This window comes from Artemia franciscana, chromosome 18 (genome assembly GCF_032884065.1).
Source record: "Artemia franciscana chromosome 18, ASM3288406v1, whole genome shotgun sequence".
NCBI classification, from domain to species: Eukaryota; Metazoa; Arthropoda; class Branchiopoda; order Anostraca; family Artemiidae; genus Artemia; species Artemia franciscana.
The window spans coordinates 7,167,248-7,188,406 of record NC_088880.1 but is presented as its reverse complement, the minus strand read 5'-3'; the positions used below and the strand labels follow the sequence as shown (position 1 = coordinate 7,188,406).

Sequence of the window (21,159 nt, the reverse complement as noted above, 5' to 3'; positions counted from 1 at the left end):
AGATTCTACTATTTTGAACATTGCAATGGACTGAAGATGAGTCCTTAATTTAAATACTATTCTTTTTTTAACATCGCAGTGGACTGGAGGCGAGTCTTCAGTTCAAATTCTATTCTTTTTTGAACATTGCAGTGGACTGAAGGTGAGCCCTTACTTTAAATTAATTAAGAAACAAAGTTATTCCAAGGGAAGTAAAGAGCAAAGTTGAAACTTTAAAACGGACAGAAATTAGTACTTCACAGCCTATCTAATATATATCAATAAAACTAGTACAAATAAACCAACTAATTATGTTTCCCTATGTTCCTAGGATTATAGAAAACTAGTGCTTTACTGAAAACACAAAAGTCAAGCATAAAAGAAAGGAATATTGTGAGGGAGTCAAAAGTGAGTATATAGCCTGACAACGATAAACTAATCTATAAAGCTTTTCATAGTCTTACACCAGTTGTGACATCGGTAATTTTCAGTGTACAATCAAAGTTATCTTAAAACATAAGCATAAAATCTAATATTTTTTTAATAACCGCAAAGTAACTGAAGAGCATGCAGAAATAGGGGATTGCTTTATCAGATAGTATTTTGGTCTTGCCAGCTATAATACCAATAGTGAGTAATATACAGTCTTAAATCGTAAGAAATATGCTTTAATATTACTTGAAATGAAGATCATTTTAGACATAATATGAACTCTGGAAATCTTTTTCTTTCTTTCTATGCAACAGTGAATTTCATTCTATGATACAAATTCTAAATCTAGTCTATAGTCCTAATACTATCAAGATGGGTTTACTTCGAATTTGTCTACAAACTAATCATGGCATGTCCTTTTCAGAACCAAAACAAGAGCAAGTCATTGAACTGAACCATTGTGCAGAGGTGATACCAAATTAAATAAAAAAAAGAACATAAATAAAGCAACAATCATAAAATGGATTGTTTTTTTATCTTAAAAGGGATTGATAATATTTTTATTCTCTAGAAAGTGTCCACAATTAGTTTGCTTTTGCTGTACCAAAAATAAATTATTTTGCGTTTTCAGTAAAGCGCTAGTTTTCTATAATCCTAGAAGCATAGGGAAACATAATAAGTTGGTTTATATGTACTAATTTTATTGTTATTTATTCGATAGGCTGTGAAGTGGTGATTCTTGTCCGTTTTAGGTTTCAACATTGCTCTTTACTTCCCTAGGAAAAACTTTATTTTTTCAAATTAATCTTTGTTCTGTTTTTATTAAGATTTAAAGTAGAAATAACGCTGTCATGATCTCTTTTATTTAGAGGGGATAATATATGTTCGTTTTAAGTTTTAATGTCACTTCTTAGTTTCAGTTGAAAACTTATTTTTTAATATAATTTCTAATCATCACCAATCTAGGGAAGATAAGAAACCTCTGGAAAATAGAGATTTTATCTAGAATTTATACCTAATCGCTTTTTATAAATTTGACTTGATAGCACATTCCCGCAAAGTGCACTTTTAATTGTTTCCCCCACATTTTTCAAATGAAAAATGTGCCTTTTCCAGTTAAATGACCACAAAGATGTTTTTCAAAACCTAGGCAGGAGCAAAGAACTTAGGGACAAGGACGTACATTCCCCTCAATTACCGCCGTTAGAACTAGCATACAGGCTTCATTGCAGAATGAAGTGTGAATGTTCAATTCAAAACTGATGATCATTCAGGCTTAATTATTGGTAGATTTTTAGTTGAAATTTTTTTATTTTTAGTTAATTTGTTTTCGCAATTATCTTTTACTTTTAAGATAAGTAGGCGATTTATGAAAACTTACTAAGAGGGTCTAGTATATGTGAGGGCTTCTTATAAACATGAGGAGGGAAATGTTGAGGAGGAAAATGCCCTTACATATACAGAGTAAAACTAAGGGTTATAAAAGATTAAAAAAAAGTTAAAAGTTCTCTTTACTGAAAAAACTAAAACGAAGGAATCTAGTTAAGGGCTTTCGACCATAATTATTGCAATGGTACTGTTTTATGCTTCCAAACTCTTCCACTTAAGAAGTGGCACCTAAAGTGCCGTTTTTAGTGCTATATGGCACTTATGGATGGTAAAATTGATAAAAAGCACGTAGATATGAGTAATAGGTTTAAAATGAGCCTTCCTACGATATGCTTTAAAAAATGAGTGCATCACATTTGGTATAATAGTGGCTTACCTGAAAAATAATTATAAGTAGGGACAAACCATGGTTGATAAACAACCAAGAGAGATAAAACTCTACAAAAAGAAAACTTCAAACGAGACGACGGCCAGTAGAATTAAAAGACTAAAACAACGCGCATATTTAGCCTGTATCCGAACAAGGCGTCTTCAGCACAAGATAGAAAATTAAAAGACAACTAATCTAAAAACCAAATGAAAACCACCACCAATAATAATAAATAAAATTGTCGCTACTTATCCACGTAGGGAAAAGCAGCTATTTGAGGTACTTCAATGAGAATCAAAGAGCAACTGAGGAAAAATTATGAAAATTGAAACTTAGTTAATTATTCTGTAGCGAAATAATCCTCTTGTAAGCTAACATAGAAGCGAATCTTTTTGGTCTAGTGGGTAATCTTGTCCCCTGGTGATTGTGTAAAAATTTAATTCCCCCATCGACTATTGGTTCATTTTTTAAAAGAATATCATAAATTGGGTCAATATTTAAATTCCCTGTGTCTCTATTTTTTGAAATATTAGCAAATATATGTTTTTTAGTTTCTATAGCCTCCCTCGCCCACTGAGAAAAACCTCTATCATTAGAAATAGCTGTAGCCTCATCAAATTGTATAAAATGTTCGAGATAAAAGAATGCATGTTCAGCTAGAGCCGAAACAAAAGTTTCGGGAGGCTTTCTTAGTTGTAGGGTTTTTTCTATTGAGTTGCGATGCTCAATAAATCTTTCAGTAAATTGTTGGTGAGTTCTACCAATATAAAACTTTCCACAGGAACAAGGAATTTTAAACGCCCCACTAACTAAATCTCCCCGAGTTAAGTCCTTCCCAGAATTAAGAAAACTACCTAAGGGTCTCACTGATTGGAAACAAGTATCAATGTTATGTTTACCTAAAATTCATTTAAGCATCTCCCCCAAAGTAGGTACATAAGGTAAAGAAATGAAACTCTTCGGTAATTTTAATTCTGTGCACTGTGAATTGTTGTGTTTAATGCGTCTATTTTTTATTATTTCATCAATGAATTTAATCGGGTAGCTATTACAAAATAAAACATCCCTCAAATATAACAATTCAGAATCTAAAAACTCCCGGGAACAAATTCTGAAAGCTCTATCCACCAGTGCAATCACAACCCCTCGTTTCACTGAAATAGGGTGGCAAGAGTGAAAGTTCAAATACCTATCACTGTTAGTAGGCTTTCTATAAACTGAAAAAAGTAAATGGAACTCACTTTTAATCAATAAGATATCCAGAAAAGGTAGTTTATCACTTTCTTCAGACTCCACTGTAAATTTTACGTTTTTGTCAAAACTATTTAAATGTTTATGGAAAAGGTCTAAAGACTCTAAACCGTGTTTCCAAATGCAGACCACATCATCCATGAATCTGCCCCAGAAACAAGGAGAGAGCCTAAAACTGTGTATGGCGGAGGTTTCAATAGATTCCATGAAGAGATTTGCCAACAAAGGGGAGAGAGATGCCCCCATAGCCAAACCAAACACCTGTTTATAAAATTCACCTCTAAAACCGAAATAAAGAGAATGTTCATTTGCAAGAATAACCAGTTTCATAATGACTTCAATCTCCAAACTCGCCATGGTCACATCTTGTATCAAATCAAAGTGCTTTTGTAATTTAATCCTTAATATATCCTCGCACTTTTTCAAACAGTTCGTGGTAACGAACTGTAAGGAGCGACCCAGCTCAATAGTAACCAAAACTCTAAAAAATTGAATTTTGATATCAATAGCTACATCAAAAGAATCGCATTTTAATGCTGGTTTCAAATATACAAGTTTCATCAAGTTTAGTCTTACCTATAAAAAGTTACGAGCCTGAGAAAATTTGCCTTATTTAGGAAAATAGGGGGGAACCCCCTAAAAGTCGTAGGATCTTAACGAAAATGACACCATCAGATTCAGCGTATCAGAGAACCCTACTGTAGAAGTTTTAAACTCCTATCTACAAAAATGTGGAATTTTGTATTTTTTGCCAGAAGACAAATCACGGGTGCGTGTTTATTTGTTTATTTGTTGTTTTTTTTCCCAGGGGTCATCGTATCGACCAAGTGGTCCTAGAATGTCGCAAGACGGCTCATTCTAACGGAAATGAAAAGTTCTAGTGCCCTTTTTAAGTGACCAAAAAAATTGGGAGATATCTAGGCCCCCTCCCACGCTCATTTTTTTCTCAAAGTCAACGGATCAAAATTTTGAGATAGCCATTTTGTTCAGCATAGTCGAAAACCATACTAACTATGTCTTTGGGGATGTCTTACTCCCCCACAATTCCCTGGGGGAGGGGCTGCAAGTTACAAACTTTGACCAGTGTTTACATATAGTAATGGTTATTGGGAAGTGTACAGACGTTTTCAGGGAGATTTTATTTTGTTTGGGGGTGGGGCTGAGGAGAGGGAGCTATGTTGGAGGATCTTTCCTTGGAGGAAACTGTCATGGGGGATGAAAAATTCAATAAAAAGGGCGCAGGATTCTCTAGAATTACTATAAGAAAATATTGAAAAATAAATATGAAAGCTTTTTTTTCAAATGAAAGGAAGAAGTAGCATTGAAACTTAAAACGAAGAGAGATTATTACGCATATGAGGGGTTCTAAAATACTTTAGCATAAAGAGCGAGGTATTTAGGAGAAGATAAATACCTTGCTCTTTATGCTAAAGTATTTTTAGTAATTTCAACTATTTATTCTACGGCCTTTCTGATTCAGGGGTCATTCTCAAAGAATTGGGAGAAAAGTTAATATTTAGTGTAAAGAGCGAGGTATTAACGAGGGTACAAACCCCCTCGTATACATAATAAAAATATAAGGTTATGAAAGTTTGTTACGTAAGTTAATTCTTAAGTTACGTATATTTTTTACTAATAAAAACGTTCGTTAAAAATTAAAAGTTCTAGTAGCATTTTTAAGTAACCGAAAAATTGGAGGGCAACTAGGCCACCTCCACCCTAGGCCACCTTAAAACTTAAAACGAACAGAAATTACTCCGTATATGAAATGGGTTGTCCCCTCCGCAATCCCTCGCTCTTTACGCTATAGTTTGACTCTTTGCCACAATTCTACTCTTTAAAACAATTAAAAGCTTTAGCGTAAAGAGCGAGGAATTGCGGAGGGGACAACCCATTTCATATACGGAGTAATTTCTGTTCGTTTTAAGTTTTAATGTCGCTCCTTACTTTCAGCTAAAAAAATCAGTTTTTTTATTTAATCACGTTACAATTTGAATACATGGACATCACATCAAAACTACAGAGAATTGAATTCTCCTCCAGTGTGAAGTTTTTTAACTTATTAGTAAGATCAGTGGAATTTTGTATATATGATTTTTGTGTTCCTAAGAGTGGACGCAATGCCACCGACAACCACTTTCCTAATTTTGCCATTGATGATGAAAAAATTGATACAATGGGACGGAGGGGGACTCCCGTCTTATGAATTTTGGGTAGACCATAGATCTTTGGTGCGGAACAACCTCTTGGATAAAATTTGTTATAAAATTGTGGGGTAATATGTAAATTATTTTTCAGGGACTCAAATTCCTTTCTAATCGACTTCACATATTTATCCGTAGGATCGAAATCCAATTTCTTGTAAAAAGTGGTATCCGAAATGATTGTATTCATTTTACGATCATAATCATCAGTGTCCATAATTACAATAGTGTTGCCTTTATCTGCCCTAGTAATAGTAAGGGTATTATCCTTTTTCAAATCAGAAAATATTTTAATGTCATCTTTTGTTATATCATTTACAATTTTTTTCATGTTAAAAGTCTTAAGTTTCCTTACGATTTCAGTTCTAAGTTCTTGAGGAGCTTCGACTTTATCAATAGAAGCCATAATTCCTGACTCTACTTTAGAAATTATTTCTGAATAAGAAATTGGGGTTGGAATACAGAATCTAAAACCCTTCGATAAAACTGCCACTTGTTGACTACTAGAGTTTTAGACGACAAATTCTTAGTGGCAGGACCCAGACAAAAACGAGGATAAAAAGTATCCGAATCCTGGAACTTTTCAAACAAAAGTCTTTTGAACTTGTCGACCAAACGAACCTTTGACAAATGGAAATCATGGTGGAAAGATCTAACGGCCATTTCCTTAATCCTCAGAAAAATGTTAAATGGAAGGTTATTCCTCAAAAAATTTTCGACAAAATTTAAGTCTTTGGACAACTTAAAACGTCTTTGTTTTTGCTCGGAAGTCATGTGATTTAACGCCATGAGGCTTAATTTGTTTTTTAATTTTGATCCATTTTCAGTACCAAAATGGGTATTGATTCTAAATGATTTAGGAATCACTGATTCCTTCTTGCAATTTTTTAAGAAAATTTGCTGATTTAACAAATTTGCATGTTTTTTAACCAAAGAAAAATAATAGTTGACAGAAGCGGCTAATTGCTGCCTGTAAGCTTGACGAATGAAAGTTCTTAAGCCGAACTGGCCAGACATGACAATAAACAACAAAGATAGATAAAACTCTACAAAAAGAAAACTTCAAACGAGACGACGGCCAGTAGAATTGAAAGACTAAAACAACGCGGATATTTCGCCTGTATCCAAACAAGGCTTCTTCAGCACAAGATAGAAAATTAAAAGGAAACTAATCTAAAAACCAAATAAAAACCACCACCAATAATAATAAATACAATTGTCGCTACTTATCCACGTAGGGAAAAGCAGCTATTTGAGTTACTTCAATGAGAATCAAAGAGCAACTGAGGAAAAATTATGAAAATTGAAACTTAGTTAATTATTCTGTTGCGAAATAATCCTCTTGTAAGCTAACATTGAAGCGACTCTTTTTGGTGTAGTGGGTAATCTTGTCCCCTGGTGATTGTGTACAATTTTAATTCCCCCATCGACTATTGGTTCATTTTTTAAAAGAATATCATAAATTGGGTCAAAATTTAAATTCCCTGTGTCTCTATTTATTGAAATATTAGCAAATATATGTTTATATATTTGTTATATTAGCAAACCATGGTTGAAATAAAATCCATGCTGGAATCAAACGCATGATAATCTGATTTGAAGTTAAGCGCTGTACTAACAGAATCACGCCTCTAATAATGTAATTTAATATATTGGTGTTTGTAGGACTTTAATTGCGTGACTTATTAAGGGGGCCTTGAGGAGGAACATGCGGGAGGTCTTCTTGCAAACCTCCAGTTAAGGGGTTTGGACCATAATTATTGCAATGATACCGTTTTATGCTTCCAAGATTTTCCACTTAAGAAGTTGCACCAAAAGTGTTGTTCTCAGTGCTATAGCTCACTCACGAATGGTAGAATTGATAAAAACCACGTATATATGAGCAAAAATTTTCAAGTGAGCCGTTAAACATCACTCTGAAAAATTCCGGTAGCCCATTAGCCCCAGCTTTTCCACTTTAGACATGGCACCAAAAGTGCCGTTTTTAGTGCCGTTTGCAGATGATGGTATATATAGGAAGAACGTAGATATAAGCTTAATTTTTTATATGAGATATCAAAAATTTAACTAAGGTGTTCGGGTAGCCCACTAGCCCCACCCCTTGAGAAACGGCATAAAAGTGTCTTTTTTCGTGCCATATGGCACGGGGGAAATTGATATAAACCACGTACATATGAGAAATAGCTTTTGAATGAGCTCTTAAGCATCTCTCTATGATGTTCTAGTAACCCGATAGGACTGAAAGAAAGAAGAAAAAAAGGACCGTTTTAACGTTTTTTAACTTTTAGTTACTATTGGCTGTGGTCCGCTCTTTACTAGGGTGTAGCTAATGGTTCAACCATTATAAAGATTTCATTGCAAATTCTCCCCAGAAAACCTAGTGCAACCTAGTGCAACAGCTTTTAATTGAGCCATTAGACATCTATCTACGATTGTGTGGTAGCCTGCTAATGTTTCAGTAGCTTACTGATTAGCAGACATTTATGAAACTTACTGAGGGGGCTGAGAGGGGTTCTTGTAAACCTCCTGTTAAGGGTTCTGGAACATAACTATTACAATAGTACCTGTTTTGTACTTCAAAGCTTTTTCACTTAAGAAGTGGCACCAAACGTGTTGGTTTCATAGCTGTATCGCGCTTATGAATGGTAGAATTAATAAAAAAAAATAGCACGTAGATATGAGCAATAGCTTTCGAAAGAGCCATTAAACATAACCTTTATAAGTTCTGCTAGCCCAAGAGCCCCAGCTTTTCCACTTGAGACATCGCACCAAAAGTGCCGTTTTAGCGCCATGTGGAACTTGTAGATGGTGGAATAGGAAGAACGTAGATATGAGCAATATCTTTTCTATGAGCTATAAAAAATCTATCTATGATGTTCTGGTAGCCTGCTATTGCCACTCCTTGAGAAGTGGCACAAAGAGTGCTATTTTAGTGCCATATGGCACTTGCAGATGGTGGACTTTATAAAAGCATGTAGATGTGAGAAATAGCTTTTGAATGAGCCATTAAGCATATCTTTATGATATTCTTGTAACCGGCTAGGCCTGGAGAAAAAAGAGACAGTTTGACTCTTTCTCACAACTCAACTTTTTAAAACAATAAAAAAAAAATTAACGTAAAGAGCGAGGCGTTGAGGACGGGACAACCCCTTTCATAATGCTATAATGTTGCTCCTTACTTGCAGTTAAAAACTTGTTTTTTATTTCATTCTGAACGTTTTTTTTTATTAGTGCATGTTTTGATTTTGGCTCACTGCAAATGAATAATTAAAACAAAATTTGTATATTAGTTTTTTTTGGCTGAATGGTTTTCTCATTATTGTGCCCTCCAATTCTTGGTTACTTAAAAAGGCAACTAGAACTTTTTATTTTTTTACGAATATTTTTACTAGTAATAAATATACGTGACTTACGAATTAACTTACGTATCGAAATTCTATATTTGTATATTTTTATTACGTATATATGAGGTAGTTCTCCCCCTCGTCAATACCTCGCTCTTGACACTAAAGCTTCAATTCGGTCCCAATTCTTTAAGAATGACCCCTGAATCACAAAGGCCGTAGAGTAGATAGTTGAAATTACTAAGAATACTTTAGTGTAAAGAGTGAGGTATTCAGGAGGAGACGAACCCCCTTATATACGTAATAATTTCTGTTCGTTTTAGGTTCTAATGCTGCTCCTTATTTCCACCTGAAAAAAAAACTTTTTTCTATTTATTTTCTCATTGTTTTTTAAATAATGCTAGAAAATGCTGCGGCCCCTTCATGGGATCATGGGAATTTTCTTCCCTCGTGATAAATCCATCCATAGGAAGGTCCTCCCACGTAACCCCCTCCCCCCCCGACCCCTTTAACGTGAAAAAGTCCTCCTGAAAACGTCTGTACACGTCCCAATAACCATTACTATATGTAAACATTGGTCAAAGCTTGTAACTTGCAGCCCCTCCCCCGGGGATTATGGGGGATTAAGTCGTCCCAAAAGACATAATTATTAAGTTTTTCGACAATGCTGAACAAAATGACTATCTCAAAATTTTGATCCAGTGGCTTTGGGAAAAAATGAGCGTAAGAGGGGGCCTAGATGCCCTCCAATTTTTTTGGTCAATTGAAAAGGCCACTAGAACTTTTAATATCCGTTAGAATGAGCCCTTTCGCGACATTTTAGGACCACTGGGTCGATACGATCACCCCTGGGGAAAAGAAAAAGAAATAAAAACAAATAAACACGCATTCGTGGTCTGTCTTCTGGGAAAGAATACAAAATTCCACATTTTTGTAGATAGGAGCTTCTACATTAGGGTTCTCTGATACGTTGAATCTGGTGGTTTTATTTTCGTTAAGACTCCTTGATTTTTAGGGGGTGTTTCCCCCTATTTTCTAAAATAAGGTAAATTTTCTCAGGCTTGTAACTTTTGATGTGTAAAATTAAACGTGATGAAACTTATATATTTAGAATCAGCGTAAAAATGCGATTCTTTTAATGTAACGATTGGTATCAAAATTCCATTTTCGTTTCGGTTATTATTGAGCCGGTCGCTCCTTACTAAAGTTCGTTACCACGAACTGTTTCATAATGGATTTTGCTGTAAGTGAGCTCATAGATCTTACTTAAGCTGGAAAAGGGGTCTATCTGCCCATATTAGTGGCTATTGGAAGGGTTTCTAATTTGGGTTTCTATTGGAAGGGTTCTAATTTGAGAAGAAACAACCATACTACTGCTGTCAACATTGCAGGCCATACCTGCCTTTGGCCCACTTACCAAACTGTGTCAGTTTCTTAGGTAATTTTTTTTTCAACGATTGTATTTGTTTTAGTTTGATCAACACTAATCTTACAAAAAGCATTTAGACATGAGTACTAGCTTTCAAATGAGCCATTAAACGCCTCTCTATGACTTTGCGGTAGCCTGGTAGAAAAAAGGAAACATCAGTTCTAACCAAAAATTGCAAAAAAGACGACTTTCTTCGTTTTCATGATTATGGCTCAAAACCTCCAGCGCCGTTTTTCGACATTGGTAATTCCAATGCTGCGTTATGATTCCGATCTCCCTCCGTTTGAAGGAGCTTCAAGCTCTTTTCCAAAATTTCCAGTAATTAATATTAACGGTAAAATTTCACTATTATTATAAATCTATATAATAGTTATCATTCCTAAGTCACCTTTATCTCTCTCAGAGTTTTTTTCAAACGCGTTTTTAACTTTCGTTATTAATTGGCTGTAGTTTGCTCTTTACTAAACTAGTGCCGCAACTAGTGTTGCAACCATGATCTATTTCAGGTGTCGACAGTCTTTGATGGAGGTTTCAACCAAAAATTGTAAGAAAAAACAACTCCGCGTTCTTCAAGATAGGGGGCTCAAGGCACTTTCTTAGGGTTTCTGACCTGAACTATTTGAAATATGAAATGTATTCTAATTTGTGTTCTGTGTTCTGGCTGGAATGTGCTTAAAATTTGAGCAAAGACTTCGAAGATGAACAAGGATCTGGTAACATGATGCTGATTTAGCCCTTCATTGTCATGTTTTATGAGAAGCTGTTAGGACTACTAGGTCTGCCTCCACTTGGATAGATGGTTAGAATTTTAAAAGTCTTAAAACTGTTTAAATCTATTACTTTGTATTTTAAATTTGATTTTTTTTTTTTTTTACTGTCTGATTTGCAGTCCTCAGAGTTTCTAAGTTTGTTTCTATATTTTTTGTTTATGTTTTATGTTTATTTTTTAGTTTTTGTTTATTTTATATGAAATTTGTTTTTATATACCAATGTGTAAAATTATATTTTTAAGTACTTTTAAATGAATTTACCATATTTTTATAAGCTTTTTATATTTTCGATAACAAAAGGCGACAGACCTGTTACTTGTCCCTCTAAAAAGATCCAACAACTGAGACGTCGGTTCAGTGCCGTATGCACCAGAAATTGCTCTAGAGCAGCGTTGCCAAAACTGTGAAATAAACTGTACCCGTTTACTGACCTCTTGTACCACAAGAGGTTAACTTGTACCATCTTAACGACAGGTTAAACATTTACCATAACAAGCAGAAAATTTTCTATAAAATAAAACTTGAAAAGATATCTGAGTAAGGAAGGAGCAAGTAAAACTAAGAGGTACAGGAAAATCTGTATTGTACAAAAACGTTTGAATGTACTGCCTTGTACCAGGACCTGTAAATTGTACCAAAAATGGTACATTTATACTACGTTGGCAACGCTGCTATGGCGGATCTTTATCCTTTATCCATAATTAAAAGCTGTCTTTTGTTACAGGTTTATTTCAGTGGTGATTTTGATGGTCTAAAGCAAGAGAATGCCCTCTACCTATCAAACCATCAATCAACAGGTTTGTGCTTTTAATCTGTTTTAAACTTCAGAAAAAGTTGAACTTTTCAAAAATTGAAGAGTTTCAAAAATTATGATCCTAGATATGTAGTTAAGCCTAGGGATGACAAGGAAATGAAGGAAATCTGGATATCCTTCTTGCATAATCAACAAAGTGTCTTCATGTCAGCAAATCAAAAATACAAGTACGGAATATTTTTTGATTTTTTACATAAAAAAGCTAAATTTTGTTTTAAAAATTGCAACCAAAATTTCATACACAGTTACGGTTAGGGATACAAGTAGATGACGGATATTTTGCTTGTATAATCAAGGGGCCGATGTTTTATCTCCATCCCCTTCTTTGGAGCTAATTCTGTATTTTGAAGGCTCAATGAGAGTTTAGATTTTTTGGTATTTAAATTCACCATTTGGGGCATATGTCCTCCTCTATAGCTACAGAACTGTCAAAAAACCCTGCTGTAGAGGTTTCAAGCTCTCATCTAAGAAAATTAGGAATTTTGTATTTTTTTTGAAAGAAAGATCATGAATGTGTGTTGTTTGTTGTTTTTGTTTCCCCAGGGACGACCGTATCGAATGAAGGTCCTAGAAGATCGGGAGGGGGCTCATTCAAACGAAAATTAAAAGTTTACTGCCCTTTTAAGTGACCAAACATGTTAGAGGGTGGCATGACCCCAGTAGCCCCTAGAGAAAGGGCTTCAAGTTTTGCGGTTTGTCCATTGTTTACATATAGTATTTGTTATTGGTTAACATACAGATATTTTTTTAGGGGGAATTTTTGGCGGAGGGAGGGATTTCCGTGGGGAGAATTTTCAGTGGGAAGAATTCCCCTGAATTCATATACAGTTTTTTTTATTTTTATTTCTTTCTCTTTGGATGCACAATTCTACGTATGTAGGGAATGTCATGGGGAATTGTCCTGGGTAAATTTTCAGCGGGGAAGGAATTGTCTGACTAGATTTTTCCGTTCGAAAAAAGTGGGTAACGTCCACAAGCGTTGTCCAGGGTGATACCTTCTTAGGTCCAGGTCCCGGTCTTGGTCCAGGTCTTATTATACAAAATGTTTCTGACCTTTTTTTTTAATGCTTTTGTTAATTAAACTGATTTGCTTTATAATACAGTGATGTATAAATGCGTATCAGCTATTATGAAAGAGGGGCGGTAGGTCATTGTTAAGGTGAGGGGTTGGGGTAAGAGGCCTTAAGAGTACGTTTTAATGGACTAATTTTATGTAACCCTGTAGGATTATACTGTCAACAAAAGAAGAAAAGAAGTTAAATCAGCTCACGTAAAAAAGAGGGGGGAAAAGTTTTAAGAACTGTAGATGACATATATTTTGCTTGTCAACAAGTTTTCTTTGTCTCAGCAAAAATAAATGCATATAAAAGAAATGATTTTTAATATTTTACATAAAAGTAAGAAATTGTAATCCTATATATATAGTTAAAGTGTGAAAAAAAGAAAAGAAAAATACCATATAGAAATAATATATAGAAAGTAAAAAGAATATCTTTAATGTTTTACATAAAAGAAAAAATTTAAGATTTGTTTTAGATATTGTAATCCTAAATATATATTCAAGATTAAGGCAGCAAAACGCCAAAAAAAGGAAGAAAAAAAACAACAACAAAAACCTTTCGACTGGAAAGACAAAACTCATACCTAAAGGACTGTTGAGCTGCAAAAGGGATATCCATAGGTAGAAGAAAATCAATAATAACACTAACAGATCGTTATGGGCTGCTATTATGATCAAGATTAAAAGAAGGAAAGAATTGGAAAAAAAACGAAAGAGAAAAACAATGACTGTTAAAAGGTTTAAATGATATACCCCTTGACAAAATAAGTGTATCCTTAAGTAGAGGGAAATTTACTAAAACTAGCGGCACATTATTGGAGGGGGCTACCCTGGTTGAGATTAGTAAATAATTTGAGTTTAAATGTTATAGATATTGAGATAGAAGTGAAATTAGAAGATGGAACGTTAATGGAACAAACAGAAAGAAGAAAAAAACTGACTGTAATAAGCTGTTGAATAAAGGGTATGGGTAACGTATAAGAGTGGAAACTGACGCTAGTGTTGACAAATAAAAACTATCAAAGCCATCTAACCTTTTGGCAATACTTAGTATTTTTTCAAACTTTATAATCTTTTTTTTTCTGAAACAGAGATTGGACAATTATTGCTACCATATTACTACCCTAGGTTAGACACTTCTGCTACCTGGCAAAAATGCAAGGTGTGGCTAAAAGATAGATGGTGTTGATAGTCTTTTTGTTGACACTAGCGCCACTTTTCATTCTTATAAGTTACCCATACTCTTTGCTGTATAATACATGTTCCAAGTTAGAGGAGAATTGATTAGAACTATTGATTATTACTAGGGATGACTACCCTGATTAAAATCAGAAAAACAGAAAAAATGACTATTTTAAACAATAAAACATATGTATCTGGGTAGAGAAAACATGTCTCTAGGTAGGCATAAATCAACAAAAATTAGTGATAAATCACTAGAGTTGGCTACCCTTTTTGGGATTAAAAGAAGAGACAAAAGAGAAAAAATGGGAAAAAGAAACAAATTGGCTTATAATTGTAAGCTGCTAATAAATATATCGCGAGGCATAGAAAAATTCATTAAAAGGGGTGATACATTTTTAAATGAGAAGGGGGAAAAACAGAAAGAAAAAAATTCATATGTTTAGAAAGCAACGAACTTCTGTATACAAAAAAAGAGTTTAATAGCAACAGAAGTTCTTAAGTGTGAAACATTTTTTCATTTTGTAAATATATGTTGAAAGGCACATTTTTAAATATGTTTTCCAAAATTGTTTTGGGGAAGAGGTTGACGTTGTAATTTATCAGGGGGGGCAAATACATCAAAGTATTAGAAAAGGTGAATTATTTCAAACGTGAAAAAATATATTTTCATAGAAATGGGGGAATTCAGAAGGAGGCGTAGTGGGCCCCAAAAACCCTATACGGCTTCTTTAATACATAAAACCAAAATAGACTCTGAACTCGTATCATTGCAAGGCAGTAGCGTGCAACTCAGCGTGCAACACGTCAGTCATTAGCGTGCAATACGTCATTAGCGTCATTGTAAACTTTTATTAGCGTCATTGTAATCTTCAGTCATTAGCGTCATTGTAAACTTTTATTCAATTCTTACTTTAGCTGAATAGATTACGTCATTGTAAACGTCATTGTAACCAATTGGCGTCATTGTAAACTTTTATTCAACTCTTACTTTAGCTGATTGGATTGCGTGCAACTCAGTTGCTGTGAGGAACAAATCAATTGGACAAATCCGTTACGTGATGAAAGACGGCTTACAAACCATTCCAATGTATGGATTTTATTTTTATCAACATGCTTGTGTCTACGTCAATAGAGATGCGTTCAGACCTCAGAAGATGTTAGAAGCTTTGGATTATTTGAAACATCCTAAAATAAGGGTAAGCATAATTATCAGGCAGGTATGCAAGAATTTTTTGTGACGGGGGAGGGGGGCAAAGTTGAGGAAGAGACCAATAAATTTTTTTGTAGATAATTTGAATAAAGGGTGCCCAGAAACGTAAGAAAATGTAGGATTTTGGGGAACGGGAGACTTGGGCTCCAAGCCCCCTCATGCTGACGCCCCCGCTCTGAGTACCGGCTCATAGGCTGGAAAATTTTCCTCTAAAATTGGTTCAAAGTGCTCAAGAACTTTTAGTGATATTAGGCCTAAACTAAATTTTGGGAGATTTTAGGCGCTAACCGGCCACAGACAATCATATTTCCTTGGACCTGGGTTGGACTCAAATACGAAAAATGTGGAAAGTTTGAGAATGACATTAACCTAATGAACCCTTTCTCCCGAGCAAGTTTGGTAAGTTTTTTTTTTGAAAAACTAATATATTTGTGATTATTGACACCAACCCTCAGTAGTTTATGCTTTTTAGATTTTGCTCTTTTGGTTTCCAACATATAAAGAGGTTTTACTTATTGCTGCCAGAATGATTTTTGGTATCATACTGGTTTTGCTGGGTCCAAAGGCCTTAACAACCTATTATTTAAGTTTCAACATGGCTCTTTTAAAGCTTTTACTGTTTAAGAGAAAAAAAACGAAATAATGTTCTCCTACGTCTGCTTTGAATTAAATTCACGAATTAGTCCCTTATTGTCTATTAAATTACGTCAGGCGAGTTCTGTAGTTCAGGTGTTTAATTGTTGTACATCTTGCATTGTAAATAATTTCCATATTTCAAGTAGGGTCACATACTGCCTTTTGGAGAACTTTACCACCTTAATTTCGAAGAACTCATCTAAAACAAAAGAATTAGTAAAGATGATTGACATCAGGCGCTGTTGTCTTTCATATATCACAAGAAACAGCTTACATTTCTAAATTTCCACCTCGCTGGAAAGAAAATATAATCAACATTAAATATATATATATATATATATATAATATATTAAATATATATAACATTATATATACATAATGACATTAAAAGTATTGCCAAGTAATGGCTTATTCGTTTCTAAAGAGTACGTAGTCCATACAAAATAAAGAGTCAAGATATAAGATTAAGATTGCCAACTGTATGAGAATTCCTCTCGGTTTTTGGAGGATGGCTATATGACAAATAAGAATGACAATTTTTTATCGAACATAAGTATATTGCTCACTTAAAATTTTATAGTTTATTCAGTTTTAGAATGTCGTCCGCATAATTTAATAATGATAAATCCAGAACACGGAGGATAAAACTTGTCGCAACATTCTTTTGAGTATATGCGACAATATTTTTGTAAAGGGGTGAGGAGAAGAAGTCGAGCCCTGATGAATACCCTTTCTCACCGGAACTAATACAACCCTCACGCATAAACCCCCTTTCTCGCCGGAATTATCATATTTGGAATAAACGTTCCAGGAGGCGAAGGTAATTTACGAAGGATTACCGGGTTTGACCCCCCCCCCCTCTGAAATATTTTTCCGACTTATAAAAAGTAGAAAAATTCATATAAACAAAGCTTTCATGAGTTTTGTCCTTCCCCCAGCAAAAATCCTGTATACGCCCTTGCAGATTGGCAAAAGCTACCCTACCCTTCGTTCAATAGAGCTTATTTCTATTACTGGTAATGTTTTACTGATGGACGTTGCCTATTTGACAAATATAAATTCTAGCCTTTATAAAAATCTGTTCCGTTTGGCATGTCGTAGGTGGCCAACAAATTATACTACTATCGAGTATCGAGTCGACTATCGACTATACTATCGAGTACGATGTCTTGAAGGATGGCAAGTATCAGTTGTTGCCAAAAAATAGATTTAGGAAACTTTTACAGATGTTGGATTAGCCTTTACGGAAATCTGTTTCGTTTAGCATGTCGTAGGTGGCCAACAAATTATACTACTATCGAATATCGAGTCGACTATCGACTATACTATCGAGTGCGATGTCTTGAAGGATGGTAAGTATCAGTTGTTGCCAAAAAATAGATTTAGGAAACTTTTACGGATGTCGCATTAGCCTTTACGGAAATCTTTTTCGTTTGGAATGTCATAGGTGGCCAACAAATTATACTACTATTATCGAGTACGATGTTATGAAGGATGGTAAGTATCAGTTGCTGCCTAAATAATGGATTTATTCTTATTTATTTATTGATAAAGTCTCAGGCAAAAACTTTTATACTGTACACTGTTCATCAAAACACAAGTTTTAAAGCCCTGATGATAATTCTTTGCAGTTGACTCCTGAGAGAAGGGAATCTGGACTGGGGGTGAAGACACCCCTGGAGATACGGGATAGAGTTTCTTAGGCTTATACTTAATAGTGTAGTACTAACTGTAATACAATAGGAATCACTGCAATACAATTACTTAATATGGTAGATATGTAAAGTAGTATTTCAAAACACATTTGGAGCTTTTTTTACGGAGGTTGCAGAAATTATGCAGTGAGAGATAAAGTTTATTCGTAAAATGACGTTCGCTAGTAGCTGTTGCCAAACTTGCATTTCTAGTACTATAAGAAAAGAAGAAAAATAGCAAAAGTTGGCTGAAAAAATTGAGGGATATTTAAAGTCAATAAAAAATAACAACAAAGGGAGGCTTTTTTCGATTAAAAATATATTAAACCATCGATAAAAATCAAAGATAGAAACATTTCTAAAAACGGTTCGGAAATCGACCGAGCCATGAATATGATAATTAATATCGTTTTTTTTTATACCCTTAGAAGTTAGGATTGAATCATATTTTTTACAGCTTATTTTCTGACGTACAGTAAGTCAAATGAGTATCTAAGACTATACCATTATTACTACTAACAACTCACCGCAGCACTAAGTCGTCTGAGGCCAACATAGCTACGTACACTCCTCCTCCTTCCTAATCTGCTCACATCTATATCTTAATCTATTCTATTCTCCATCTAAGACTAACGTTTGGCAATTACTCTAGAAAATATCTTGATCAACATTTCAAAGCACCCGCTATTCAGAGCCACACTTGAAACTGTCAATACGGTGACTTTCAGTATCCGTAATCGTAGTTACAAGACTTTTATACATGCATATAAAATAATATAACTATTTTGACTGTGGATTAATGCAAAATTTACCTGGTCAAGTAGTATTTGTAGCATAAAAGGTTTTGTTGTATTTGACTTAAGTGTAAAGTATGGACATAAAAATGCCATGCTTAGGCCATGTCTATGAAAGTATATCTTGTTAAAATACTACTACTACTAATAACTCACTGCAGCACCAAGCCGCCTGAGGCCAACACAGCTACGCACGCTCCTCCTCCAACCTAATCTATTCAGGTCCTCCCTCTTTACACCTTCCCAGTAAGTTCCCATTTCCTTTAAATCTTTATTTTTTACATGACATAGTTAAACGTGAACATTTAAAGTGGCCGAAGGGGAAGTTAAAAGCTCAAATATTTGGCATTAATTTACTTTTGAAACACTAATTTAATTTTCATCGTATAGAACTAAGGCACATAAATGTAATAAACGTGAATACACTAACATTTGAATAAACATTTAAATAATAACATAATTTATAATAAACAACAAAATAACATTTATATAATCGGAGATTTGAGGACGAGAGAGTAGTAGAGCCTAAAGGTTGCGGACAAAACACAAAATATTTAGTTATAAAATTATTTGAGCGCAAACCAATTATCTCTTTTATTTTTTTTTTTATGTATAATAAAACTTACCAGAAATAGTAATCGATATGATATTGTAAGTGTTGACCACTGATGGAATAACATTGCTTGAATTAAATGAATATATCGCTGGGAAAAAAACACCTGGGACAAATGTGATACAAAATTTAAGAAAATGAACGGAGAGAGAAAATAATACCTAACAGTTAGATTCAAATGTTATTATGAAGTTAATTTACTGATCCAGGGGGATAAGATACTTTGTGGTATATTATATTTTTATATGATACGTGATATATGTCTTATAAATATATAATGTTGTAAAATTTTCATTTTTTTCATTTGTTCTATAATTCGTTTTATAATTCTATTTCACCTTTTTATATTATTGTCTTACTTTTTGTTTTCTCCTTTCAGTCATGGGTAGTTATATTTCCGGAGGGTACACTCTTTGATCCTGTAGACATTCCAACCATTGAAAAATCCAGAAAAATAGCTGAAGAAAAGAAATTGCCTGTTCTTGGGAATCACTTGACCCCCAGATACCGGGGTGCTTACATGATATTCGATCGTCTTAAAGAGAAATTAGATGCTGTTTATAATGTCACCTACGTCTATGACAATTCTATGACTGATGAAGGAAGAAAAACTGCCCCCCAACTCATTGGTGAGTAAATTTTATAAAGTCTATTGATTAGTATTTGAATTGTATATAGTGTCGAAAAAGCGTTCCCCAGATTAAATCTTATTATCTGTGAAGAAAAGAAGTACAATTGGATGTCTGAAACTTGTGCCACAGTGTACTCAAATTAAAAACAAAACGTGATTGGTAAGAAGAAGAAGGAGAAGTTAAAACCAAGGTTTTCATTTGAAGCCTAAAAGAGCACGGACGTACCAGGGGGTTGGGTGGCCTCGTAGCCTGTGTTCTCCTGAAATCCAAAACTTTCCTGAATTTTGGGGTATTTCTTTTTGAAGTTACCAAACCATTTTTTTATATATCCCCCCCCCCTGAAAAATTTCCTCGCACGTGCCTGGAATGAAGACAGTTTTGGACCCCAAGTGCTGAATTTCATAGGAAAAACGTAATAAAAGCAAGGTAAAGAAAATGAAAGAAAAGGGTAGGTACACCAGATAAACGCAATGACGATAGAATTAAGAGGTATTAAATGGCTCCTCACGTGACTTGCCACGTTGTGTGGTTTAGTCAATAGCATGGGAGCCCATAAGGGCGGGGGGGGGGAGGGGGAGGGGCACCAGTCCCCATAGCTGAATGACGCTACCCTATATTTTTATATTTTTGTTTTGAAATTTCTGTTATACAACTAGACCCCGGTACCGTGCCGATAAGGGAAGGCCGGTGGCGGTGCAAAAAATAGCAGTAGCAGCGGGCCTCTGGTGCAATCATTGTTGACCACAAACATTTATGTTTTGGTCAGTCCTTTTCAAATCCCAGCTTTAATTTATTTCAGATTCGGGTCTATTCACGAGTTAGAAACTTCATGAGTCACTGGCTGGACACTGTTCTTCTTTGCTATTCTTGAAGAGAAGTAGAAATCTGGTGGAAACGAAATGGTTATGGCATTTCAGATTCCTTACATAATAGTTGAGATCCCTAACAGCTATATATTCCTAACATAATTAATTATCAAAATTGGTAGTTTTTTTTCATCGAGCAACCGACAACATAGAGAAGAAATGTCACCATTTACATCACAACTGGGTTGGTAGGAAAATCTTGCCCCGTAGTTTTCATACCATCGAACATCCAGAAGGGATTTGGAAGGTATGTCCCCTTTCAATCCTCATTGTTTTGATAATAGAGATCTGTGCTCTTAAATACAGACCGACTAAATTTTTTAGCCCACGAGGCTGGTGGCAAATTGCCAAGCTCATCAGTGGTTCTAACTCTAGCCCCATCCCTACCTGCACTGCCATCCTCTCACCCAATGTTTTCAGTAAACCCTGTAATTTTGCAGTCACTGTGAAATAGGATAGTCACATCTGAACAAGAACAACCACATCC

At 34.7% G+C, this 21,159-nt stretch overlaps 2 protein-coding genes across 4 annotated transcripts in view; both read left to right on the top strand.

The window, feature by feature from the left end:
- LOC136038553 (1-acyl-sn-glycerol-3-phosphate acyltransferase epsilon-like) overlaps positions 1 to 21,159 on the top strand; it is a 64,716-nt gene that overhangs the window by 13,445 nt on the left and 30,112 nt on the right. The window lies entirely within an intron of this gene.
- LOC136038555 (1-acyl-sn-glycerol-3-phosphate acyltransferase epsilon-like) lies at positions 111 to 19,826 on the top strand. The gene is made up of 4 exons (XM_065721726.1): positions 111 to 142; positions 11,893 to 11,965; positions 15,221 to 15,423; positions 19,554 to 19,826. The coding sequence occupies exons 3-4, from the start codon at positions 15,286 to 15,288 to the stop codon at positions 19,809 to 19,811; spliced, it is 396 nt and encodes a 131-aa protein (XP_065577798.1). The 5' UTR covers positions 111 to 142; positions 11,893 to 11,965; positions 15,221 to 15,285; the 3' UTR covers positions 19,812 to 19,826.

Excerpts from the sequence above, each read along its gene's own strand:
- LOC136038555 (XM_065721726.1), top strand. The coding sequence starts at position 15,286 with ATGAAAGACGGCTTACAAACCATTCCAATGTATGGATTTTATTTTTAT. Across the intron at positions 15,424-19,553 it reads TGAAACATCCTAAAATAAGG|TCATGGGTAGTTATATTTCC; the intron begins GTAAGCATAATT and ends TTCTCCTTTCAG.